Here is a 27,993-nt window from a genome sequence, read left to right as displayed (position 1 = left end):
TATCTGTAAATTAATATCATCTTTAAATTTTTTGGTCAGTGCAAATTTAAAATTCCATAGTATACATTAAGTACAATTTTACTTTATATTACAAATGCACACGACTTTTCTTTTGACATGCTGGTAGTAGTCATTTTTACAGCAAAAAGGACTGTTTACAATTTCTGAGTCACAGTATATTGTCCAGCTCTAGGTAGGCAAACATATTTCAAAAAGCAAATACTACACGTTTTTAACACATCCTAAAAAAAAATAAATAATTTTGACTATAAAATTTTATAAACGTTAGCTACAATAAGGGTTCACAGCTAACAGTTGCAGAACACCTAAAACCCCTTTAAGATCACGTAATCTTACCATCAGACAACGTGTACAACACAAGTCAGTTTGATTTCCATTAAACAAAAAAGCGCGCTGAAAATTCTCATCATCTACTTATGGGATCCCTAAGAGGCTGCCAGGGATTCAGTGTCTAACCTACTAAGACTGCAGGGGGCTAGGAACTGTATTAGAATAAAAGGAGAAGTCTGAAAACAGACATGAATACAAGCTCTGCTTCACATATTTCTTCCTGAGAATTTAGAAGAAGTGACTATTTTAAAATCAGAATAGTTTAAAATGGAACGGAAAAATTTTATGGCAGATCAGTTTTTGTAAAGTGTGGACTCTCTGGTAATGTCAACAATTGCTACCCTAATATATAACTTGCAAGCATGAGTCTTATAAATTGTATTTACTGAAAACAAGGTGCATGCCTCTACATTTGTTTGAAATGCTGGGCAAACGTGCCTGAAAAGTCAGAGAATTTTTCCAAAATATGGTTTATGACCTGAATCCTGAAGTGGCTTTCCTAAAAACACTAAGTCCGAATGAGTGAGTGAGGTTTGCAAATAAACTTCATGAAGGTCAAACTTCAGCGGATTATGAAAATGAAAGACCAGTTTGTTTTATAAGACTGTTCTAAATCCAATGTAATATTATAGCTAGAATACAGGTTTAAAAATAAAAAAAAACTAAATAGTTATTTTGATTATTTTAATTCTGATACCCCTATTAACTATTTACTTTGCTTACTCCATAATTAGCACTATGAATTATAGATAAAATACGGCCTAAAGCAAAGTGAATCTAACAGTGTATTTGTAAAATGTGGTATCGGTAACAATTTTGACCACAAATTATGAATGAAGCTCGTTATACTGAAAACGTGATCAGCCCATGAAGGAAAATCCGCAGACTCTGCCAACCACCACCACAGGCAACTTCTGTGAATGGCGTGTGAGTAGGTGAAAACAGATCTTCTCACAGAACCTTACAATATTAGAATTTAGCTGCTCACATTGAGATCTGGAAGAGATTAATTTAAGCAGAATAAAAGCATTCTAATGTAACTGACCACTACTGTATACATTTCTTAGTTGTTCCTTCAAAACATGGCCTGGGCCTGAAGGTGACTGAAATTTAAGTTTCTGGCAACTCGTAATAGACGACAGATGCATTCACAGATCTTTCAGGGGAGCTAATGGTGTTTGGTGGAAGATACATTCTAGTTCTTCACAGATTAATGGCATAAAAGACCACCAAATCCACAAATGGGCCATCTGTCCTAAAAATAACCAGGCTGGGGGCCCCCTGGGGCGGCCTTGCTGTGGAACCTGAGGGAGCAGGTTGGGGAGCAGCTGAGGAGCACCCTCGGAATATTTCTGAAGAATGAGAGTATCCAGATAATATATCTATCAGAAGAAGTATGGGTTTTAATTATTACTTAGGCTACATTTCTATCTGTGACTAGCAGAATTTATGATCAACTTAACTTATTAAATAAAGCAACATATTGTAAACACTAAACACAGGTATACCACGGTGAAGAAAATAAATAAGTTAAAAAAATATACCTCTCATTTAAAAATAAATATGATATAAACATTTTAGCGGAGGATTCTATATCCATTTCCCCATGGGAAATTCTGTTAAGTACTTTGGATATACTCCTGTTACTGTAAGACCACCAGATTTTTAACATGTATCAATCAATACCGAACTTGTTCTGAGCAATTAGCCTGACTGGTAAATTTTTTTTGAATTGTTGACACTGTCTTTTAACCAAAAGAGAAGTTGGTGAACAGTCCGATTTGAAACTCGTAACTTTTTTTTTGACTGCCACTCTGCAAGAGCTTAGTTCCCTGACCTGGGGTTGAACCCCATACCCTCCGCAGTGGAAGCATGGAGTCTTAACCACTAGAATGCCAGCAAAGTCCTGAAACTTGTCACTTTCAATGCAAAGTGCTCTGAATGTTGACTTTTACAACTCGCCTAGGTGGTCCCCTTTCGGCTATTCTGGAGCATAACAAGATGGCCGATTTCAGCTCAACTCGGTCATTAACAGAGTTAACCAAACAACAGTAGGAGACTGAAAGTGTCCTTAAAACAAAATTTAAAACAAAAAATCCGAGTGTTGCCTTCCTTTTACATTTCTCCTTTTAGGGTTTCCTGGAAATAGATATTTATGTGTTCACTTGGTGCTGGGCTGCAAGAAGTCTTAAGAGGCGTGCTATAGGAGGCTGCCCAGCATGAACCATGCTGGTGTAACACCAACCATCTCCTTTCAAAACAGCAAGTCATTTTTAAATTTACAGTGTCATCACATTCCACATTAAAATGGCAATGATTTTCCACCCACACCTTGCTGGGTATACGTGTCCAACCCACCGTGTGGCTCAAGAATAAGGACCAGGAGGGAGTGCGCACGTCAGCAAGCCTACCCGCAGACACGGAGCCTTCGTGGAGCATTCTGGAACTTTGCTCGTGCTGGACGGTACATCAGCGAGCCTACCCGCAGACACGGAGCCTTCGTGGAGCGTTCTGACTTTGCTCGTGCTGGACGGTCTAAGTGTTTGCCGCAAAAAGGCCAGGCGTTTGTGAACACCCGGAGGTCTGGCTGTTTTTGGAATGTTATGTACATAGATGTATAGCCACTCTACTACTGATGAAATGAAGACTAAGCCAGTTGACAGTTCTTTCTTGGATGAATGGGTATCTAGTTGTCTGCGAGGATTCTACACAAGTCCTCACGTCCTCCTCCATCTACTCAGTCTCCTTTGTATCCTCTTGATCTGAAGCACTAGAGGCGTCGTCATCCGTTTGCTCTCCAGAGAAATACAGCATCAGTGCGTGTGTCTTGTGGGTTATGGTGACGGCGCAGGGCCCCTGGGCCCACGGCTCCCCATCGACCTGCATTGGCATCATTGAGCACTTCAAGATCAGCTAGAATTACGGGTACAAATGAGAAGAGAGTTAGTCCCCAGACAGCTCAGAAAAATCTTCCTTAATAAGATCTCGAGTCCCTTAACCCTTCTTAGGGACATTTCTTAGCAATGCACTCTTAGAAAATTAATCTGAATGTATTTTATTCTTCAATTATTTAAGGGATTCTTTTTCACTGAACACTTCACTTCTTCAACTGGACCGAGGGCCATATTTCCTGTCTTTCCCCATCCTATTCAGCCTGGGAAGAGGATGACTGATCGCATGGGTTGTAAACCACATGTTGGTTTAGGGAAGGCTATAGCATATTATCTTCTAAACCTCAATGGCTTAGAAATGGGACAGATTAGTCCATTTTAGCAATATTTCACCTACTCGCACTGTATGTGCTTGTCCTATTCGAAAAGGATTCGCCAGTTTCACTTGAATCTGAGCACAGTGGAAAGACCCATATACTCCGACGACTTCCAATAAACCATCATCATGCCTAAAATTGGACAAAGGAAACATGGATTATGCGATGTGGTGAAATAAAACCAGCCACAATAGGACAATTACTTTTCAGCATAGGTGGACCATCAACTTATTAACTATTGATATTAATGAGGTATACAAGAGGAAAATCTGGGGTAAAAATGTGAAAAGTCTACAAAGAACAGACTGCTTTAAAGAAACCAGTGACATGAGAAACCGCTTGCAAGTGTGCATACCTGGCTAGAGGGTAAGTCTCATCCCCCATCCCTTCCCACAGTCTGCAGCCGCCACCCCAGTAGCCGATATTCAGAACGATGATGCCTTCCAGATTCGGCAGTTCTACTCGCTCACCGTCCAGCTCTAGCTTTAAAGAAGTACAAGGAGTAAGTTACTTTAGGGCACACTACTTTCAGACACAGCCACTCAGAGTCCTATCCACTTTCACATACATGTGAGAGCTGGCAGGAAGACTGCTTCCTACCCAGGTAACCTAGCCTTTCTCATTTGTTCAATGTTTGTTGCAATAAATGAATCATAACAGTGAATTTTTTAAAAATCAAAGACATCCTTTTTCTTACATCCCATTATTTTTTCAGGCTTTATCTAACTTGCTGTTTTAGCAGCATCTCACACTGCCAACCCCTTCCTCTTTCCCTGAAATATTCTCTTCCTTTGCTTTTTGGGAACCAGACTACTTCTCTGGGCGTCCCTCTGCCACTTCTGAGAGCTCCACTCCCAGCCTCACATCGAAGGCATTTCACACAGCTATGTACCATGTCCTGGGCTCCCTTCTCTTCTCTACACACTCTGGATTGAAATCTGAGCCACTTCTGTCTTGCTAATTGCCATCTCTGTGCTGATGGCAGGAAAGTTGTTGGTGCAGGAAAGTGAACTGGGCTAGATCTGTATATCCAACTGCCCACAAAACATTTCCTATTGACTATGGCTCCTAAAACTCTCATGCCCAAAGCTGAGTTAAGCATCTTCTCTGCCATCTACTTTCCCAGGAAAGGTTAGCACCAGCTGTCCTCACCCCCCAACTAGAAACCTGGAAATTATCTTTGACCTCTGTCTCTTCACCTTCCATACCAATTAAGCACTAAAAACCATCGATGCTACTTCTAAGTCTCCGTCCCTCGCCTTCTTTCCTGACCGCACCCTCGTCCAGCAGCCACCATTTCTCTAGCTTTGCTCGCCTCTTACTCACCTCTCAAAGGCTGGTTAGACTGACACTTATCCCGATTACGTCCCTTCAATGGCTGGACTCAGTGTTCACGAGTCCAGTTTCTCTGTGACCTTGGCGTCTGCCTGGTTCTCCAGCATCAGCTCTCACCACTGTCTCTCCTGCAGGCTACCCTCCAGCCTGAACACACTCAAATATGCTATGTTCTCTCCTGCCTCTGGGCCTTTGCCCATGTTGTTCTTAGCCCAGAATAATGTTTATCTCCTTTATTTAGCTAAGTTTTAATTTGCAGATTACAGTCTGTTAACTTCTTCCAGAAAGACTTCCTCATCAGTCACTTTCCCTAGACAGTTTCCAGTCTGTGGGTTATGTACAGTTCAGTTCAGTTCAGTCGCTGTCATGTTCAACTCTTTGCAAGCCCATGGACTGCACCATGCCAGGCTTCCTTGTCCATCACCAACTCCCAGAGCTTGATCAAATGCAAGTCCAATGCGTCGGTGATGCCATCCAACCATCTCATCTTCTGTTGTCCCCTTCTCCTGCCCTCAATCTTTCCCAGCATCAGGGTCTTTTCCAATGAGTCAGTTCTTCGCATCAAGTGGCCAAAGTATTGGAGTTTCAGCTTCAGCATCAGTCCTTCCAATAAAGATTCAGGATTGATTTCCTTTAGGATGGACTGGTTGGATCTCCTTGCTGTCCAAGGGACTTTCAAGAGTCTTCTCCAACACCACAGTTCAAAAGCATCAATTCTTCAGTGCTCAGCTTTCTTTATAGTCCAACATCCATTCATGACTACTGGAAAAACCATAGCTTTGACTAGACGGACCTTTGTTGGCAAAGTTAATGTCTCTGCTTTTTAGTATGCGGTCTAGGTTGGTCATTGCTTTTCTTCCAAGAAGCAAGCGTCTTTTAATTTCATGGCTGCGGTCACCATCTGCAGTGATTTTAGAGCCCCCCCAAAGATAAAGTCTCTGTTTCCACTGTTTCTCCATCTATCTGCCATGAAGTGATGGAACAGGATGCCATAATCTTAGTTTTCTGAATGTTGAGTTTTAAGCCAACTTTTTCACTCTCCTCCTTCACTTTTATCAAGAGGCTCTTTAGTTCTTCACGTTCTGGCATAAGTGGGGTATCATCTGCGTATCTGAGGTTATTGATATTTCTCCTGGCAATCTTGATTCCAGCTTGTGCTTCATCCAGTTTGGCATTTTGCATCATGTACTCTGCATAGAAGGTAAATAAGCAGGGTGACAATATACAGCCTTGACGTACTCCCTTCCCGATTTGGAATCAGTCTGTTGTTCCATGTCCAGTTCTAATTGTTGCTTCTTGACCTGCATACCTATTTCTCAGGAGGCAGGTAAGGTGGTCTGGTGTACCCATCTCTTGAAGAATTTTCCACAACTTGTTGTGATCCACACAGTTAAAGGCTTTGGCATAGTCAATAAAGCAGAAGTAGATGTTTTCCTGGAACTCTCTTGCTTTTTCTATGATCCAATGGATGCTGGCAATTTGATCTCTGCTTCTTCTGCCTTTTCTAAATCCAGCCTGAACATCTGGAAGTTCACGGTTCACGAACTGTTGAAGCCTGGCTTGGACAATGTTGAGCGTTACTTTGCTAGCATGTGAGATGAATACAATTATGTGGTAGTCTGAACATTCTTTGGCATTGCCCTTCTTTGGGATTGGAATGAAAACTGACCTTTTCTAGTCCTGTGGTCACTGCTGAGTTTTCCAAACTTGCTGGCATACTGAGTGCAGCACTTTCACAGCATCATCTTTTAGGATTTGAAAAAGTTCCACTGGAATTCCATCACCTCCACTAATTTTGTTCGTATTGTAAGGCCCACTTGACTTCACATTCCAGGATGTCTGGCTCTAGATGAGCGATCACACCATTGTGGTTATCTGGGTCTTTAAGATCTTTTTTGTACAGTTCTTCTGTGTATGTAATTCCTGTAAGACTTCGTATTTTCCTTATATTATTTCTTATGCCATAGTACAGTGTGGTTTAAATGTCTTTCTTCTCTCCAGACTGCAAACTTAGTGACAGGGAGAGATCTGTCACTGTAAGTCTAGTACCTAAAACTGTGCCTGGCATTTAATGGGTGGTATCACAGGTGATTTTTGTATAAACAGATGATTAGACAAAAATATGTGCTATGTCATACGCTTCACTCTACCCAAGTAATCAAAGTCCAGGAAAAAGGAAATAGGATAGAGCAGAAGGGGACATTCTTCACAGCCAGCCTCACCCTTCCACCTGTGCTGTGAGCTCAGAGTCTGTCTAACTGCAGCAGCTTTCCCCGCTGAGTGTGCAGTCAGGCTCCTCCCTCTCTGCTCATTTTCCACTCTTTCTCTAAGCTGTTTATTGTTGGGCTCTTTCCTTACTCTTTTTTGGCCATGCTGCACGGCACATAACAGAGATACATCACAACCATAACAGGAATTAAACTTTGGGCTTCATCTTCCTCTGAGAGTCCATGGCTCAGGCACTGTTGTCACAGAGCTTCACACTGGTCATCACGCATGAACAGACGCTGCTCAGTATAAGAGTTACACAGACTCTGGAGTTGCATAAACCTGGGTTTAAATGCTGGTTACCTGTATCCCTGGGCACTCTGTGAACCTGGGCAAGTTATTTAATTTCAAATAGCTTCATGAGTGATGGGAATATAGTAGTATCTGCCTTACAGGCTGTGGTGAAAATTTAGTGGGAAAATGTGTATAAAGCATTTAGAAGTGTCTGGTACACAATAAATACTCCATATGTGTTATCGAAATATGTTAATAGAAAATTCAGCATTTTTGTTTAAAAAAAGTTCATAGTCCAGAGACCACCTAAAAGTTTAAAAGCTTACCTCAACTTTTTTATTCAAATCTTTACATTCTTGCACTAAACAATCTTTGGTTCCATAAAATAAGTAAACAGCCTATGAGAAAGGGACAGAAAATATGATATTAAAGCAATCTAACCAGCCCTGTAAGCTGAAAAAAGACACTGAACCAAAGCTCCCTGATGTGACGACTGAGTCGTGTATCCACAGAGTGGACTGCAGACTGATGGGAGAAGGCGCCATTATTACTACCTGCAGACTGATGGGAGAAGGCGCCATTATTACTACAGTTCAGCCCATTTCCTTAGGGGAATGTAGCATTAGGTCAGAGAGGGCAATGGCACCCCACTCCAGTACTCTTGCCTGGAAAATCCCATGGACGGAGGAGCCTGGTAGGCTGCAGTCCATGGGGTCACTAAGAGTCAGACACGACTGAGCGACTTGCCTTTCTCTTTTCACCTTCATGCACTGGAAGAGGAAATGGCAACCCACTCCAGTGTTCTTGCCTGGAGAATCCCAAGAACGGGGGAGCCTGGTGGGCTGCCGTCTATGGGGTCACACAGAGTCGGACACGACTGAAGCGACTTAGAAGCAGCAGCAGCAGCAGGATTAGGTGGTTTGTGCTTAAATGGTGTTTTCTCCCAGTTTATCCAAAAAGCTACACCTTATGAAGAAAACTTCACCTTTTCCTAGTACTTAACATTACTTAATGGAAGTAATACAGGCAAATCTAGCAAACATTTGATAATCACTTTTGAATATAGAAACGTTGATGGAAGCATTGAGATGCTAATTACCATACTGTATAAACAGCAACACTATTGTGTTGGTAACTATATTAATAAAAGGGAGCTATTTGTAAATTTCAAATATTTGTAAAACAGAACCAGGAACAGCAGATAATTGTAAAACAGAACGAGCATTTCTCTGTCACATCCTATTGCTCAATCACCAAAAGTCATTAAAAAAAATTCCAAGACAAATGTTCCACCAAAGGAATCAATTGTACTAGAAACCAGAGACGATCTCCGTTAAAACTGTTGTAAACAAACTGCTCCTCTTCTTACCTCATTTGCCTTTTAGAGTCTTTTCAGGCCTATTCAATCTATTTTTCCACTAATGACTTCATCAGAAATTCATCTTGCCTAAATTTACTTCCAATTCTAGTTGCCATTTAAGATACGCTATCATATATTCCATTTAGTAGGCATCTAAGCAAAAGATGCCCTAAAACACTGCAACTCTCAGTTAAAAAATTTTGTCATGGTTATAGAATACTTCAATAAAATACATTTAAGGATCGAATTTGACAGTCTTACACAAAATGGAGCAGGCAAATGTTTCCGTAAGTTAGTTCTATCTCAATCGAGTTGAAAGAGTGCTAGGTATAATTGAACTATTGATTTTTACTGTACCTTAGGTGATAAGCAGGAAATGCTATTTTATCCAACACACCTTATTAAGAATTCTGCTAGAAAACAGAGATGGGGCCTTCTCACGGTGCGCGTGAAAATTGAGGGCCATGAGAGCATCAGGTCCAACAGAAAAATAGTTGTTCATTGTGAATTCCTGTGGAAAAGGGTAAGCAGCAGATTATGCTTCCATCCATGCCTGTGTCACTTAATCAATGTATAAACCTTAGTCTTTATGTTCTTTATGAAAACTGAGTCACTTACTTTTTACATAAGCTATTTTATGCTATCCAGTGATGTTTCCAGAGATAAAGCTTCAGTTTAAAGGCTGATTCTTTAAGACAAAATTTCACTTTCCATTTCTGGTTAATATGCTACATCTAAACAGTTCTACTCTACACCCAGGTTTTCCAATCCTGTGTTCTCATTATATTTGCTTGTTACTTCCAGTACTTCTCAGGTTCTCAATTTTCCAGTCTCCATTAGGCTCTTGGTGCCTGCTCAGTTTATCTTACTTCCCAATCCAGCCTGGGTTCCTCAACCGAGCTGCACTTGGTCTTCCCCCTGAGCAATAGACTGCATTTCTGACTTCTTGTTCAGTGGGTCACAGACTAAAGGTTGACATGCCCTGAATATTAACGCATTTTCTTCCTATTCACACCTGAAACCCTATTTTTCTTATTTTGGTTAATGTCATTTTCACACACCCTGTCACAAAAACTAGAAATCTCGTAGTAAAGTTTTTTTTCCCGCTTCCCCTAATAGCAATCAGTTGCTAAGTCTCGATCAATACTACTTCTAAAACGTCTCTGAACAGGGAAAGTGCTGAGTCATGGTCTGGAAATGCTGAGTCATAGCGAGGAAGGTGCTGCGTTATGGTGAGGAAGTATGTAGTCCTCCTAAGATTCCCTTTGTTTTGTCATAGTGCAGGTTTCTTACCCATTTTCACATTATCCCCAGTATTTTTTCTTTTTATTTTTTTCTTTCTTGTTTTTATATATTACTAATTTTAAATTGGAGTTTAGCTGCTTTACAATGTTACCTTAGTTTCTGCTGTACAACCAAGAGAATCAGCTATATGTATACACATGTCCCTTTGCTCTCGGACATCTCTCCCCGTGGCCACTCCCCCACCCCACCCGTCTAGGTCACCACAGAGCACCAAACTGAGCTCCCTGTGTTATGCAGAAGCTTCCCAGCAGCTGGCGATGGTGCCCCACTCCAGTGCTCTTGCCTGGAAAATCCCATGGACGGAGAAGCCTGGTGGGCTGCAGTCCACGGGGTCGCTAAGAGTCGGACATGACTGAGCAACTTCACTTTCACGCACTGGTGAAGGAAATGGCAACCCACTCCAGTATTCTTGCCTGGAGAATCCCAGGGACGGCAGAGCCTGGTGGGCTGCCGTCTATGGGGTCGCACAGAGTCGGACATGACTAAAGTGACTTAGCAGCAGCAGCAGCAGTGTGTCTATATGTCAATGCTAATCTCTTGATTCATCCCACCCCTTCCTTTCCTTGTTGTGTCCCCAAGTCCATTCTCTATGTCTGTATCTCTGCTCCTGACTTGCAAATCAGGATCTGCAAGGTTCATCAGTACCATTTTTCTAGATTCTACATACATGCATTAATATACAATATTTGTTTTTCTCTGACTTACTTCACTATGTATGACAGACTCTAGGGCCATTCACATCTCTATAAATGACCCAATATAATTCCTTTTTATGGCTGAGTATAGAAAGAGTGCCTGAAGAACTATGGATGGAGGTTCGCAACATTGTACAGGAGACGGTGATCAAAACTATCCCAAGAAGAAGAAATGCAAAAAGGTAAAATGGCATTTTTATCTCCTCTGAGGAGACCTTGCAAATAGCTGAAAAAATAAGAGAAGTGGAAGGCAAGGGAGAAAAGGAAAAATATACCCATCTGAATGCAGATTTCCAAAGAATAGCAAGGAGAGATAAGAAAGCCTTCCTCAGTGATCAATGCAAAGAAATAGAGGAAAATAGAATGAAAAAGACTAGAGATCTCTTCAAGAAAATTAGAGATACCAAAGGAACATTTCATGCAAAGATGGGCACAATAAAGGACAGAAAAGGTATGGACCTAATAGAAGCAGAAGATATTAAGAAGAGGTGCCAAGAATACACAGAAGAACTATACAAAAAAGATCTTCATGACCCAGATAAACATGATGGTGTGATCACTCACCTAGAGCCAGACATCCTGGAATGTGAAGTCAAGTGGGCCTTAGGAAGCATCACTATGAACAAAGCTAGTGGAGGTGATGGAATTCCAGATAAACTATTTCAAATCCTAAAAGAGGATGCTGTGAAAGTGCTACACTCAATATGCCAGCAAATTTGGAAAACTCAGCAGTGGCCACGGAACTGGAAAAGGTTTGTTTTCATTCCAATCCCAAAGAATGTTCAAACTACCACACAACTGCACTCATATCACACACTAGCAAAGTAATGCTTGAAATTCTCCAAGTGAGGCTTCAACAGTATGTGAACCATGAACTTCCAGATGTTCAGGCTGGATTTAGAAAAGGCAGAAGAAGCAGAGATCAAATTGCCAACATCCATTGGATTATAGAAAAAGCAAGAGAATTCCAGAAAAACATCTATTTCTACTTCACTGACTATACTAAAGCCTTTAACTGTGTGGATCACAACACACTGTGGAAAATTCTTCAAAAGATGGGAATACCAGACCATCTTATCTGCCTCCTGAGAAATCTCTACGCAGGTCAAGAAACAACAGTTAGAACTGAACATGGAACAACAAACTGGTTCAAAATCTGGAAGGGTGTACGTCAAGGATGTATATTGTCACCCTGTTTATTTAGCTTATACGCAGAGTACATCATGCAAAATGCTGAACTGGATGAAGCACAAGCTGGAATCAAGACTGCAGGGAGAAACATCAATAATCTCAGATATGCAGATGACAACATTCTAATGGCAGAAAGCGAAGAGGAACTACAGAGCCTCTTGATGAAAGTGAAAGAAGAGAGTGAAAAAGTTGGCTTAAAACTCAACATTCAGAAAACTAAGATCATGGCATCTGGTCCCATCACTTCATGGCAAATAGATGGGGGAACATGGAAACAGTGACAGACTTTATTTTTGTGGTTTCCCAAATCACTGCAGATGGTGACTGCAGCCATGAAGTTCAAAGATGCTTGCTCCTTGGAAGAAAAGTGATGACCAACTTAGACAGCATATTAAGAAGCAGAGAGATTACTTGGTTGACAAAGGTCAGTATAGTCAAAACTATGTTTTTTTCAGTGGTCATATATGGATGTGAGAGTTGGACCATAAAGAAAGCTGAGCACCAAAGAATTGATGCTTTTGTACTATGGTGTTAGAGAACACTCTTGAGAGTCTTGGACTGCAAGGAGATTGAATGAGTCAATCCTAAAGGCAATCAGTCCTGAATATTCATTGGAAGGACTGATGCTGAAGCTGAAGCTGCTATACTTTGGCCACCTGATGTGAAGAACTGACTCACTGGAAAAGACCCCGATGCTGGGAAAGATTGAAGGGGATGACAGGGGATGAGATGGCTGGGTGGCATCACCGACTCAGTGGACATGAGTTTGAGTGAGCTCTGGAAGCTGGTGATGGACAGGCAAGCCTGGTGCACTGCAGTCCGTGGGGCCAGAGTCAGGCGCGACTGAGGGGCTGAACTGAAATGATGCCCACTGCACGCATTCACCACATCTGCTTTACGACGCGCCTGTCGCTGGGCCGTCAGGCTCCTGCCACGTGAACAGTGCTGTAATGAACACTGGCATGTATCTTTTCTACTTATGATTTTCTGCAAGGAAGACAATACAGACGGCAAAGAGGCACATGAAAAGATGCTTAACGTCACTAATTATTAGAGAAATGCAGACCAAAACTGCAGTGAGGTATCATCTCCCACTGGTGAGAACGACCATCATCATAAAATCTACAAACAATAAATGCTGGAGAGGGTGCAGAGAAAAGGGAACCCCCCTGCACTGTTGGCAGGAATGTGAACTGATAGAGCTGCTGTGGAGACCAGTATGGAGGCTCCTTAAAAACTAAAAATAGCACTACCATGTGGTCCAGCAATCCCGCTCCTGGGCACATACTCTGAGAAAACCAAAATCCAATGCATCTTTTTAAAAATACAGATCTGCCGTCGCTGTGCTGCCTCCGTATTATGTGCCATTTGCTGACCAAGCTGGCGGCCGCCAGTCTACTTCCTCTGCCTGGGGAGACTTCTGTTTCTTTCTCTGTTGATCTAAATTATACTTACATTTTAAGGACCAACTCCCATGTCACTTCCCCTGAAATCTTTCCCGCCTGATCTACCAGGGGAGAACCAGGCACACCTGCAGCCTGCTCCATAACCAGCTCCCCAGAGATAAGCGCCTGTTGCTGCGTCCCCCTGCAGTGCCACGGTGGGAGCACCCCGTCATGTCTGCTGAAACCACTAGCAACTGCAGCCCTAAAACATACCTTGGGTTTTCTTAAGTTGTAGTATCCTTTATTTGTTACTTTAACTTTCCACCTAAAAAACAGGTTTAAAAATATCAGTAATTACTAACAAATTAACTGTCAGTTAATTATAATTATTACCAATCAACTCTGGATGTCTGGTAGATACGGTTCTTCCATTAAAACAGCTTTTGGGAAATGAGCACATTTAAGTGGCTACGTAAATCTCGAGAGGAGTGCTCAGCCTAACTTGTCACCTAACTTATGACTTGCACAACGACACAATATGCAGCAGCAAGATGAAGCGCCAGTGTCCACACGTGAGTGCAACTGGCCCAGTCTTTTACATTTGAACCACAGTTACCTTGATAGCTACACCAGTCCTCGTTCATAAGTCAAGCAGTGTTCCCAAAGCTCAAGCCATCACTTTTGAGGGCAAGTATAACTTACCGATCTAGTTTAATTCCATCTGCGTCCATCACGTTTCTTAAGACTTGTGCAACTGGGATTTCTCCCGCATAACCTGTTCCCCACCCCAAGGTATTGGACAGATCATTGCCTGTTCCCAGAGGCAAGACTGCAACTTGTGGAATGTATTTCTCTTGTCCCTACAATACAGAAGATTATTTTAGATTTTTCTCTTCAGACTATTTGGAGGGTAATAATATTTGGTAAAATTTAAAGCCCAAAGCAATAAAGATACAAATAATAACTGCTCAATCACAATATTCAAGGTTGGCAAGGTCTTCTAATATTCACCTGCATAATAAAAAATATAACCACAAATACTGTGTAACTTTCTTGGAAGTGCTTCTGTGAGAGGCAAGGAGACCTTAAGGACGGATACCTTAATCTTCATTTCGTCAAGGGCATCCAGGACCCAGCCGACAGTCCCATCCCCTCCACAGACAAGCACTCGAGCTGAGTCATAGGGAAGAAGAGTACAAAGTTGTAGGGCTTTGATGGGGGGAGTTTTAGTAACATCGAAAACCTATAATGTGAAAGAAAAGGAAAAAATTATTTTACCCCACACTGTCACCCACCTGTGAGGATAATTTCCCTCTAGATGAGGACCTAGATGTGCTTAAATAACAACGCTGGCATTTATCTTTATGCTGGGCAGTATACCAGACTATAGTCACTGTGGCTCATCCTGAGTGAAGTGAGTGAAAGTCGCTCAGTCGTGTCCAACTCTTTGCGATCCCATGGACTATACAGTCCATGGAATTCTCCAGACCAGAATACTGGAGTGGGTAGCCTTTCCCTTCTCCAGGGGGTCTTCCTGACCCAGGGATGGAACCCAGGTCTCCCATGTGGCAGGCGGATTCTGTACCAGCTGAGCCACCAGGGAAGCCCTGAGGTGGCCCCTGAAAAGCACGAGCAAACAGCAGTCTCCTGGAGATGGAGACACAGGGAGGCTAGAGAACTTGCCTGCGCTTCCTCTGGTAATGAAGTGCTGACACAGAAGTGGAACCCTGTCTTCTATCCACTGTACAATACTGCCACCTTTATGTTCCCTAAAGCCAGGCTGTGCTAAGTTCACCTCTAACTAGTGCTGCCTATTCTGTACGGGCTTTAAAAAATCCATTATCAGTGCAAGTAGTACACATTTCTGGAAAACAATTTTGCAATATGAGTGAAATGACATAAAGATGGAAGGATCCATAATACCTATAATTCTATAAATGATCTAGGAAAGTATTTCAAAAGATGAAAAAACTGTGTATAAAGATATTCAGTGCAGCATTATTTATAATCATACAATTGTAGAGACAAACTCGACTGCCATCAGCAGGAGACTGTATAAATATGGATACATCCACCTGACGGTTTCTTAGTCATCACATATATAATTATGAGGACTGGGCTGCAACACTGGAGAAGGCAATGGCAACCCACTCCAGTACTCTTGCCTGGCAGATCCCATGGATGGGATTTAGCTGAAAAACTAAACAACCCATTGTGCAGCAATCATTCTTTCCAATTTGTAATTTTCCCTTTCAACGTTGTACAACTTAAGAAAATATGAAAATAATTTTAAAAGGAAAGGGAAAGGGAAGTTCCCTGGGAGTTCAGTGGTTAGGACTTGGCATTGTCACTGCCATCAGCCTGGGGTTCAACCCCTGGTGGTTTAGTTTTTCAAATCCCACGGAGGAGCCTGGTGGGCTGCAGTCCACGGGGTCACTAGGAGTCGGACATGACTGAGCGACTTCACTTTCACTTTTCACTTTCATGCATCAGAGAAGGAAATGGCAACCCACTCCAGTGTTCTTGCCTGGAGAATCCCATGGGGGAGCCTGGTGGGCTGCCGTCTCTGGGGTCGCACAGAGTCGGACACACGACTGAAGCGACTTGGCAGCAGCAGCAGCAGCAGCAGGTTGCAACATGGGAGAATACACTTTTAGGTAAATGCAAACTTAGATTACTTCTAAAGAAATGCCAGTATATAAACACATGCACAATTCATGGAAAAGAACATGGAGGAATGAAAACAACTGATGTATTTGTGTAGAGGTACAGCAGGTGATTGCGAGGCTTGTGTGATCTTAGGTCCCCAACCAGGGGTTGAACCCCAGGCCATGGCAGTGAAAATGCCAAGTCCTAACCACTGAACTCCCAGGGAACTTCCCTTTCTCTTTCCTTTTAAAATTGTTTTTATATTTTCTTAAGTTGTACAACGTTGAAAGGGAAAATTACAAATTGGAAAGAATGATTGCTGCACAATGGGTTGTTTAGTTTTTCAAAGTAGAAGCTGCTAGCAAGTCATCTCAGTCTCAATGGCATGAACCTTTTATTCTTACTTTTAAAATTGAGGTATAACTTACATATAATGAAATTCACTGATTTAAAGTCAACAACTAAATGAATTTTAGGAAGCTTAGTGAGCTGTGCATCATTCAGTTTAGCACATTTTCGCTGCTCCAGTAAGATTTCCCATTAGTAAGTGTCCATCAGTCACTCCTAATTTCCAGCCCTCGTCTTAGGCCATCACTGATGTACTCTCTGGCTCTACAGATTTGCCCTCTCTGAACAGATCGTATGAAGGGAGTTATGCGGTACTGACCCCCGGCACTGTGCTCCTCTCACTCACATGGTTTCGAGGGCCATCTAATTTGTAGTATGTATGCACTAGCATTCCTTTTTATCACTGAATATTCCATTCGTGTGGGTACGTCACATTTCCTTTTATCCCGCCAGTGACTGATGGGCTTTTCACTTACGGGCTATCACGAAAAATGCTGCTATGGAAATCTGCATAAAAGTATTTGCGGGATATATGTTTTCGTTTCTGTTGGGTAGATTCCTATAAGTGCTATATGGTATGGGAAATTTAGGTTTGAATTTTTAAGAAAGTGTCCAAGTGGTTGCTAAAGTTGCTGCACCGTTTACATCCCCACCATGAGAACCCCTCTTCCTCCACAAATTCAGACAGCTCAATACTATTTTCATAATTATTATTCTTCCCTATAACCAGGTGATTACTGGCTTAAAGCATTAACAACCATTACAATTTAGGGAAAATGTACAAATGAAATGAAAAGATTACTACAGAAAGAAAGGTCTCCTCTTCGGTTACCTGGACGGGATTTAGGAGGATCCTGAATTCTCCCAGCAATCCTTCTCCCATGTTAGTTCCACTACGAGAGTTGGCCAGAATTATTAATGGAGTCCATTGCTTTCCAAGTTTAGAGGCGAGCTAAAAAATCAATGTGCGTTAAAAGACCTTAATATCTCAAAGACAGTGAGTAGTTTTTCATTACTTATTAACAACAGTGCTGTAAATCTGCTGAGAGAAATATCAACTATCCCAGTAAGTACAATATAAAAATCAAAGAATTCTAAGAATGGAAAGAGACGAATTAATTTAATTTCTGCTTAATATATTAATATAAATCTCTTCTACATTATTCTAGATGAGTTATCCAGTATACACTTGGGTACTCATGTAAGAAGGAACTCACTGAACAAGGAATTCCACTGCTAACTCAAATTACTAGAAAATTTCGACTTAAACTGAGTTAAAAACCTGCCTTTCAGTAACTTTCTACTTTTGATTCCTGCAGTAAGGACTAATCTCCTTTGCTCCTCCATCTGACTGCTGTGTCCAATCGCCTGAAGCACCACTGTTTAGTCCTGCCTCCCAGGCAGCGCACCTCAGCCCTTCACAGGAGGGACACTCATCCCCGCTCTCTAAACCCTGACTGCGCTGTTCAGTCCTGCCTCCCAGGCAGCGCACCTCAGCCCTTCACAGGGGGACACTCATCCCCCCTCTCTAAACCCTGACTGCGCTTTTCCGGCTGTACTCTCATTGTCAAGCTTTTTGATTTTTTTGAATGGCGTATTCAGAAATAGACTCGAGAATCCAGATTTGTACAAAGCCCTAAATCACGTTAAATTCCTGTTTCTCTAACCTGAACACTTCTTTCCTCTCCCCTTCCCCTCGTGGGTATAAGCATTAGTGAAGATGCTCCCTGGTTTTACTTGGTGATCCTCAGTCTCCTGTGAGGTCAGACTGAATTCAGAGACATAAGGGGTTGCGTATTTTTTTAAAAAGTATCACAATAACATTAAACATAATGTTTTTAAATTTTAAAATGTCTATTTTGGACTTCCCTTGTGGGAATGTTCACTATTATTTGTGGCAGAATCTAATGTGCAACATAAATTCTTATCTCCAGGTACCCTATATGAGGTTCCAAAGGAAAACACTCTTCAGAGCAACGTGTGAGGAAAAATCTGTTTTCTTTTTACCGACAATAATGAGTCCCAAACCTGGCTGTTCATCAGTCATCTGAAAACTTAAAACAAATACAGGTTCCTGGGACTTATGGCTACCTGCTCCAGTATTCTTCCCTGGAAAATCCCACGGACAGAGGAGCCTGGAGGGCTCCTGGCGGGCTGGGGGGTACAGTCCATGTGACTAACACTTTCACTTTCACAATATGGTGGTGGTGGTTTAGCCGCTAAGTTGTCTAGGCTCCTCTGTCCATGGGATTTTCCAGGCAAGAATACTAGAGTGGGCTGCCATTTCCTTCTCCAGGGAATCTTCCTGACCCGGGAATCGAACCCGGGTCTCCTGCACTATAGGCAGATTCTCTACCAACTGAGCTATGAGGGAAGCCCAAAATATAACACATCCCAATTTCTCCTTAGACCTGACGGAACTCAAGTGCCAAAGTTCATGGCACATCTTTAGGAAGTGGGTAGGGTATCATGGCTTACCATAATGATTCTTCGAACACACACAGTTCTCAGAGTTTCACACTGACTTAAATAACCTTGTGGAAGTCAATTATGTAAAGAAAAATAAACTCTGATTACCATTTCATAATCTGTTTTTTTGTCTTTACGCATATGATTAATGGAGGTTAAATAACTTGGTGGAATGATGAGGTTTTTGAATTCTCCAAAATCACACTTTTCATTCCTTAAGCTATTTTTCATACACTCATCATGTACTGTTTTCTGACACCAAATGCACCTGAGGGAAGGAAAAAAAACAGATAGTAATTGGAAACCATAATCATACTAATCTGTAAACCAATCATTTTTGTCAAAAAAACAAATTGTAATCTCATCACCAATGAAAAAATCTGGCAAATAAAAATTTATAATTGCTTTCTACACAGTCAAAATAGAGCAATAAACTTTGAATAAACTTGTTTAACAGTAGTTCTTAAAGTGTGGTCTAGGGAAGATCATTTCAGGGTGTCTCTGAGGTTGAAACCATTTTAATAGTAATATAAGATGTTATTTCACCTTCATTTCTATCAGAAGCATACAGTAGAATTTTCTGGAAGCTTTATGGTATGTGCCAAATCAATGGACTGAATGCAGAAAGAGATACAAGCCTCTAGCTGACTTCCACATCAAAAATATAAAACGATGTCACTTTCCTCTATTTTCACAAAATATTTTGTTACCAGTATTATTTTTAAAGTGAATATTTTAACCGTTTCTCAGTTTTAATTTATAATGTGGTAAATATCAGTAGATGTAATCCATGTAAGCAAAGCTGGTCTAGAATAATGGTTCTCTGTACTATGTATTTGGGCTTTGGCTGGAACAGGGTCATTAGGCCTAGAGGCCTGCAGCTTAAACACCTCACTGGCCCCAGTACTTGAAGAGTTCCTCAAGGTCCAGTCTGAAAACCTCCTGATTTATAACCATCTGTGACCACTTCAGCAAAGATAGCAAAACAGTCAATTTCTTATTGGCAGTTAATATGAAACAAATCTATATGTTTACATCTAAATTATAGGCAGAGACATTTATGTTCAAATTTGTCTCTCTGTTTAAATCATATATGAAATGAGAATAGACTGGCAAAGGTCTTAGGTTTCTATTATTAATCTACTAAGTATTTAATCCGCTCACGGATCAGGCAGATCTGACTGTACAGATAAGAGCAGGCCAACAGAAAACAATGGTTGTAACTTAAAAAAAAAAAAAAAGAGGATACAAACTCTTTCACCCCAAGGTCAACTCTCTTGGACTTCTATTTTAAGGTTGTTTTTTTCCGGTTGGATGTTCAGTTTTGTCAAGTAATTACTGCTATTAACTCAAGAATCCTAATTACTGCTGAAATTATAATTATCTGCATGATCTGTTAGAGGGAAAATGTAAAATAACTTGCATCACAGACTTTGTTAACACTTGCTTTCAACCTAAGCTTGAGAAATTACAACTGACTGCTTATATAGCCAAAGTATTTTACCTCCACTTACTGTTCTACTATACACTTTAAACTAGTGTATTGTTATTGAAAATAATCTGAAAGGAAACCCCTCTGAATTATTTCACAACGGTTTCCTCTGGGAAGAAACGTGGGACTGAGGAAGGAGAACACTCATTTTTTTACTCTACGTTCTTTTGTATTGTTTGAGTTACTAAACATCAATATATATTCATAAACTACTTGAATAAATTTTTAAAAGTGTATTTTAGTTGATATTGGCTTGAAAGTAAAAGTGTTAGTCGCTCAGTAGTGTCTGACACTTTGTGACCCCATGGTCTGTAGCCTGCCAGATTCCTCTGTCCATGTAATTCTCCAGGTAAGAATACTCTAGTTGGTAGCCATTCCCCTTCTCCAGGGGATCTTCCTGCCCCAGGGACTGAACCCACATCTCCTGCATTGCAGGTGGATTCTATATGCTGAGCCACCAGAAGCCCAAATTTAACTAGTAATCTGCAACAAAGCACAAATCAAATTAAGCAGTAATTCACCATATCAGTGGAGGATTTTTTCTTTTAAGTGAAAGTGAAAATGAAGTTGCTCAGTCGTGTGCGACTCTTTGCGACCCCGTGGACTGTAGCCCACCAAGCTATCAACTTTCAAGACAGAGTAAAATTTGCTGGTATGGGAGGCAAGGCATGCAAGTGGGTATTCCAGAATCTAGATCTTCCCGATCCAGCCAATTAAACCCAGGTCTCCTGCACTGCAGGCAGATTCTTTCCCGGCCACCAGGGAGGCCTCTTATGCTTGAGAATTTAGAAAATATAGAAAGACATAAAAGTCATCTAGAGCTAGTTACTCTTTTTGATATATTTAATCTCAGTTTTATAGTCCTCATATATTTATTTTTAATGTTAGGGGTAACAATGTATATATGTCTGGAGGTACTTTTCCTCGGAAATTGTATCATGAGTTCTGTCCTATGCCATTAAGTATTTTTTTTAAAAACATAGCTTGTAAAGATGTATAATATCACATCACATGGACATAACATAATTCATTTAATCCTCCCCCTTTTAAAAAATTTAGATAGTTTGTCTAAGTATAAACAACATGATGCACAACCTTAAACATAAATGAGATTATTTCCCTGGAATCTTTAGAAGTCAAATTACTGAATCAAAAGGCATGCATTTTCCTAAGTTTCTTGAGATGTCTGTCCAGAATGGTATCAACCAGCACACAAAGGTGTCCATCATATTTAATACTCGCTCAACACTTTTCCTTGATAATTTGATGAGTGGAAAAGTACTTCGTTGTTTTAATTTTGAGATCTTTGATCACTAGATGAAGCTGAATAATTTTTCTACCTTGTTTTGTGAACTGATTCATAGCCTATCTTTTACTAGGTTTTAATAACTGTTAGTGATGTAGGATATCAACTTCTTTTCTGTCATATTTCCCGCAAATATTTCAGTTTTCTCTTAAATTTACTATTTTAATCTACTTAAGTTTATTTTTTGCTAGACAGATTTATATTCCCTTTGTGGTTTATTTAAATGTTTTCAAGCTTTGAAGACCTTTACCTTTCCAAATTAGATAAACATTCGCCTATAGCTATTTTCCCCCTCACAATTCAGCTTTAATCCTGTGCTTCTTAACCTTCTGGGGCTACAGATTCCACTGAGAATCTCATGAAAGTGTTAGGCTTCCTGGAACCTTATCTATGAACTAACAATTCCTGCTTCAATCCATCTGGAGTTTATTTTGGTATAGAGCGTGATATGAAGAGTTAACTGTTTTCCTCTCAAAGAGCACTTGTCCAAGCATGACTGATAAAGTCATCTTTTCTATCCCATTGATTTGTGACACCTTTATCATTCACTAAATTCTCATAAATTTCAGAAAAGACTGTTTTAACCAAGATGATGGCTATTATCAGCCTTTGCTCTGTGAAAGTAAAGCCAACATACTCATTCCTTAGGCAGCACTCTTGTTTTTCCTGAGAAATACCATAATCAAAATTGGGACCTGGTCTCTTTACATATTTTTTAACCGGTGTTTTACTTTACCTAGATTTCAAATCTGATAGGAAAATAAGACATTAATAGCAACATTTTAGTATTTTAGTTTTAGCAATCATCTTTTTGAGTGATTGTTTATAATCTTTATTCTTTCCCTATTTTGAAAAATTTTAAACCCTTACACAGATGTCAAAAGAATAGCAAAATGAATACTTTTAAACCAACCCTTAGCTCTGATCCTTAATTAACATTTTTCTCTCATATTTTCTTTCTTTCAAAATAAACTCATATTTTGATGAATCATTTGGAAAGAAAATTGTGGACATTAATGAAATTTCACCTTTCAATACTTCCGCAACTATTTCCAAAAATACAAGGGTAGTCTCCTTGCTTTTTCAAATGTTTTGCATTAGAAAAAAATTTTTTAACAGCAACACAGGTAAGCCCACCACCCATATTCCAGCATTAGTAACTTACTGTAATTACTTTGCTTCATTTCTGTCTATCCATTTCATGCGTGCTTAGCCCCTCAGTCATGCCTGACTCTCTGAGAACCCATGGACTGTAGCCCGTGAGGCTCCTCTACCCATGGGATTCTCCAGGCAAGAATACTGGAGTGGGTTGCCATTCCCTTCTCCAGGGGATTTTTCTAACACAGGGATCAAACGCGGGGTCTCCTGCACTGCAGGTGGTTTCTTTACCATCTGAGCTACCTGGGAAGGCTTTTTTTTTTTTGGTGCACAAAAGTAAATTGCAGACATTAGAATATCTCCTAAATACCTCAGCAAGCAGGCATATCACTGTTTAGATTTTTTCTTTTGATTTTATATATGATGAAATCTATAAATACGTACATTTCTTGAGTTTTGACAAGTAAATATCATCATGAATCATAATCATGTTCATCATCTTATGAACACATAGAACATGACCCTATGAGTATTTTTGTGCAGGAGTATGACTGCCTTATTAAAAAAAAGTTCACAAGGCAAAAAAAACCACTTGCTGGCAACACTGCTTATTAGTTTCTCTAAAGTTGCCCCTTAGTAACTTTACCAAAAGGTACCAGTTCTCAGTATGCTGGAAGAGGCAACAGAATTATATGTGAAACTGAGATGGTCACCTAAGAAATTCATGTTAGAATGGGGTTCAAACTACAAACTACAAACATACCTGCCTCCTAATTTTGGAATATGTTTTATTGGAATATAGATTCATTTATGTCTCTTGCTGGTTTTGCACTATGATGGATGGTAGAGTGAGTTAATTATGACAGACCATATGCTCTGCAAAGCCTGAAATGCTTAGCTTTGGCTCTTTATAGAAAAAGTTGGCCCACCTCTGCTCCAGAAGATAACTTGTTCTCTTTCATTGTTTCACATAATTAATGAAATGAATAAACACATACCAATAGAATGTAAAATCAAAAAGTTAAGATCAAAGCCTAAAGTTGCCAATATCGCTTTCTAACAGTCAGAAGTTTTGTATTATTAATCACAGTGGGTATGTATGTGGGGGTGGGGTGTAGTGAAAAGGATATAAATAGAAGTGTTTTATAAATAGAAATATAATATAAACCAAAAAGTTTTCCTAACAAGAGACAGAACACAGTTTTATTCAATAACGTAATGAATACTTAAAAAAGAGAACCCAACTTCCTATTTTAGTCAGACGAGAGGTGCGAAGAAAGAAAAGCAGCGTGAGGCAAGAGAAGAGAGGATACTAGGTGCAAACATGCTCTGCCATGGGCGAGGTGGGAGCAGCAAACACAAAAAAGAGAGACGGCTACAGAGAAAACAGGGCCCAACACGGCGCCTGGCACAAAACCGACGCTTAGCACGGGAAACCTAAATAATGACAATGGGGCCAAATTAAAAGTCCTTTGTCACTTATTCTGTAGTTTTTAACTGGGTTGCAGGTTTTAAAATCAGGTATCACATGGCCCTTTGAAATTCTATCTAATGGAATAGTCTTCATGGTTCACTTGAAATCTTGGACTTCCTAAGAATGTGAGGCAGTCACAGAAGGAGCCCTCCCCAGGGCTGGATAAAATCCAAAGAAGGACAGTCTGGTCTGTGTTTAAAGGTTATAAATATTTAGTTTCTTTATCTGAAATATCTCATTCCTGCAGAAGGTCACAGCAGACTGTAATCCTACATAAAATGATCAGCTAAAATAAATCAGAGCACTGCAGAATACATACTATTAATATTTCAGGTCACTGCCCCTTTCTTCTGGGAATAATAAACATTTCCTAAATTGTAAAGAAACCATTTTTACCACGGGTTAAGGGTTCTAGCATGCTAGGGAGAGACTGCTCAGTAACCCGGAGAACAAGCTAAGGAGGAAAAGGAGGTCTTTAAGGACAGAGGCTCATGTTTAAGAAGTACATAAATATAGCAGTAATTCTTAAGCTTTAGAATCACGTGCAGGGCCTGTTAAAGCAAAGATTATTGGTTCCCAGCCTAAGTTTCTGATCCACTGGGTCTGGGGTGAGGCTAACGTTGCCAGGAAAAATAGAAGATGCTCAGTTAAATCTGGATTGTAGGTAACAAATAATTTTTTGGTTTAAGTATGTCTCAAATAATGCAAATATTTTTATTTCATTTTGTGTTAGATGCAAATATCTGGTTTTTATTCTGTGTGCTAATCTAAATCTGTGTTAGAATCTGCATTTCTACCAAGTTTCTGAGTGATACTGATGCTGCTAGTCTGGGGACCTTATTTCAAGAACCACTGACACAGGATATTATGTCATCATCAAGAAGGAAAAATTAGGGGCAGGGATGAGTAGATTAGGGAAGGATTCCTGGAGGAAAGGGCACAAGATAGTCATTAAGGATGCCAAGAAGGTAGCCAGGGAGAGGATACTTCAGCCTTGAGGAAAAGAAGGGTAATGTGAAAAGTCGGTATTTAAAGGAAACCACAACCAGCCTGATGTTGCTGGTGCGTCAAGCTTAATGCAGACAGTGGTAGATACGACTACAAGGGCAGGGATGGTCCAGAGAGCACAAGGACCTTATCTACCATGTTAAGCATCTGGAGTTTATACTGAAAGACCATCACTGCAAGTGACGGGGGTTAGGGAAGGGCTTTAAACACAGACCCCATCAGATATGTATTTCTAGAAAGGTCACTTAATTGGAGAATCAGAGCACTGTGATTATTTGCTAAGGAGTAACTGAAATGCAGTTAAGATATTTACAGAAATCATTTTAATCTAATTCTGCACAGACAAAAAGAAGGGAAGGAAATAATACTTAATTCATGCCTTCATTTAAACCAATCCCAATTCTCTAAAAGTTTAACTAGCAAGAGAATTACGAAAAATTTTTAAAAAGATACTGGTACCTGAGCTCTCACTGAGGCCAAAAGGACACCTAAATTTGAAAGATATCAAGTAAAAATGGTTATAAAACTGTAGTTGTTGAAAGTATATTTTAAAAGTCTTAATCTGATGTGTAAGATGTTAGAAATAATTGTTGATATAACAGTGCTCATGCTAATTTAAAAAGAGTACTTTTAAAAACAAAATACAAACAAAAAAAGTAACCTGCTATCTCATGCCAGTTTTCTATTTCTGTTCTTAAACATGGCGAGGGACTTTTCAACTTGTCAGAAACAAAATCCAACACAGTGAAGATGTCCAGACTTAAGGCAGAGACAAGACTGTACTGGAGGTTAGAAATTCTGAAGGCCAATTCTATTTTACCACTGAGTAAAATTCTCTATCAAATTCTCTCATGTAAAATGAATTAGCACAGATAATCTGCAGAGGAGCATCCCCTTTTATTACCAATGTGTAACACAAGCAAAGAACAGCTTCACCTATTTTCAGACAATATTTAAGTACACAAATGTGTATTTAAAAGCTATTAAAATATTCTTGGCTTAATCAAAGTCGCTTGGCTAAGATGCCAAAGGTCCTGAAAGACCATCTGGCAAAAGGAGTATTCCTTTAAGTGTTCTTTTGGAGTGTGCACTATAGCACCAAACCTATATTAAAAAGAGATACCTGAAGTGCTGCCCTGGAAGGACACTAGTTTTCATTGTACATTCATAATACAAAACCCAGGATGAATCAGTTTTGCAATTTTAGGGAAAAATTAACTGGTCCATACTTCATTTTTCTTTATGCAAAATGGAGCTAATCAATAATTAGCAAAAGTTAAAATATAACCTACATTGGCCGTAAAGTCTGCAGCACTTAGAGACCTCTGGATGAAAGTTAAGAGCCAAGTTTTATTACCCAAAAAGGGCAGGCTGGCTAAGGAGTGTGGGCCAGAAGCACTCGACAAATAACTACTGCAAAGCTGCCTCGTTCTACCATTCCAGGGCTATATATTAACTTGTTTCCTCTAAGTGGGCAGGTGAGGTCTTTTGTGGCGATCAAAGCAGGCTGCTGACACCCACTTTGAAAAGCCTGACTCCCTCCAAGCACTGTGGGGCAATCAGGACCCACCGAAGCCGTACCTGTAATCGCAGAGCTTGGGCTGGTTGCCGCACTGCTGCTTGCAAACCACACAGTAACTGCACAGGGGGACGTTTCCCCGGATCCAGTGGTGGGGCATGGCGTCCACGGCCTTGCTGTCACTCTTGAGCATGATCTCCTTGCAGGGGAAGCGCTTGTCGGCCTTCTTGAGGCAGCCCTCGTCCACGCGCAGCCCACAGCAGTCGCAGAAGGCGCCCTGCAGGATGTGCTGCGCGCACACACAGCAGTAGGTGGGCTGGCTGAACAGGTCCGTGTCGCGCCAGCCGTGCTTGCTCTTGCGGAAGATGTCCCTGCGGTGCAGCTGCCGGCGCGACCGCTGGACGCTGCACCAGAAGGTGATGAACACGGGCAGCAGCACCGAACACAGCGTCCACAGGACCAGGTGCCCGTCCGCAAATAGGCTGGCGGGGGGCGCCGGCCGCTCCTGGCCTTCCATCTTTTCCAAGGACGGCGTCTGACTAGGAGAGAAGCGGGCGGGTCCCCCACGATCTCGCCGTCCCCCTGCAGCCTCCCTCCCTGTCTGTCCAGGTGGCCGCGCGCGCCCCGCCTTCCCCACGGCCGGACCCCGGAGCCTCAGGGTCACCGACATGCCTAGCCGAAGGGTCGGCGCCCGGGGCCGTCACGCTCCCCTCCCGCGCCCAGTCCTCGCCAGGCCGTGGGGAGGGGAGCGACCCCACTGTGGAGGCCGCTCCCCACGAGGAAGCCGGCGCGGCGCCCGGCCTTGGTGCGCCGCGGTGCACGGGCCTCGCCCGCAGCCGTTAACCCAGGCCCGGCACCCGCGCGCCTCGGGGGTCAGGGCCCCACGGGCCCGCCCACCGCGCGGCCTCAGCGACCAGGGTGCCCTCCCCGCCCGCGCGCCCGGCCTACCTCGTGCGGGGCTGGGGGCTCGGCTCCGGGGCCCAGGCCTCCGGCCTTGCTGTCGCCCTCGCGTCGCCGCGAGTCTCGCCGGGTGTGCGGACTCCGCGGGAGAGGCCGGCACCGCCGCGGCCACCGGTTATGGGGCGGGGCCTCAGCCGGAGTGCCGGGGCTGCGAGGAGATATGAGGTGCGCCCGCGAGGCCGCGGGGCCCGACGGGGCGGTGCCTGACGGGGCGGCGCTAGACCGGGGGGCGGGGCCTCGGCGGGAGCGCCGGGGCTGCGAGGAGGTGTGAGACGCGA

General features: G+C 41.6%; 1 protein-coding gene and 1 non-coding gene across 2 annotated transcripts; both read right to left on the bottom strand.

Annotated features, from left to right (window-relative positions):
• DGKE (diacylglycerol kinase epsilon) lies at positions 1 to 27,914 on the bottom strand. Its single transcript, XM_069602540.1, has 12 exons — positions 27,704 to 27,914; positions 26,818 to 27,294; positions 18,967 to 19,126; positions 17,222 to 17,341; positions 14,492 to 14,635; positions 14,095 to 14,252; positions 13,666 to 13,717; positions 9,214 to 9,327; positions 7,783 to 7,854; positions 3,975 to 4,102; positions 3,640 to 3,751; positions 1 to 3,264 (listed from the first exon to the last, which is right to left on the bottom strand). Exons 2-12 carry the CDS (start codon positions 27,270 to 27,272, stop codon positions 3,085 to 3,087), a joined length of 1,695 nt encoding a protein of 564 aa, XP_069458641.1. The 5' UTR covers positions 27,273 to 27,294; positions 27,704 to 27,914; the 3' UTR covers positions 1 to 3,084.
• Positions 18,691 to 18,763, bottom strand: TRNAY-AUA (transfer RNA tyrosine (anticodon AUA)). Its single transcript has one exon. It is a non-coding gene; the product is annotated as a tRNA-Tyr (tRNA).
• Positions 27,915 to 27,993: the final 79 nt, after the last annotated feature.

This window comes from Ovis canadensis, chromosome 11, assembly GCF_042477335.2.
Source record: "Ovis canadensis isolate MfBH-ARS-UI-01 breed Bighorn chromosome 11, ARS-UI_OviCan_v2, whole genome shotgun sequence".
Lineage (NCBI taxonomy): Eukaryota > Metazoa > Chordata > Mammalia > Artiodactyla > Bovidae > Ovis > Ovis canadensis.
Note: the sequence above shows the minus strand (reverse complement) of the source record. Positions and strands in the feature narration are given on the sequence as shown.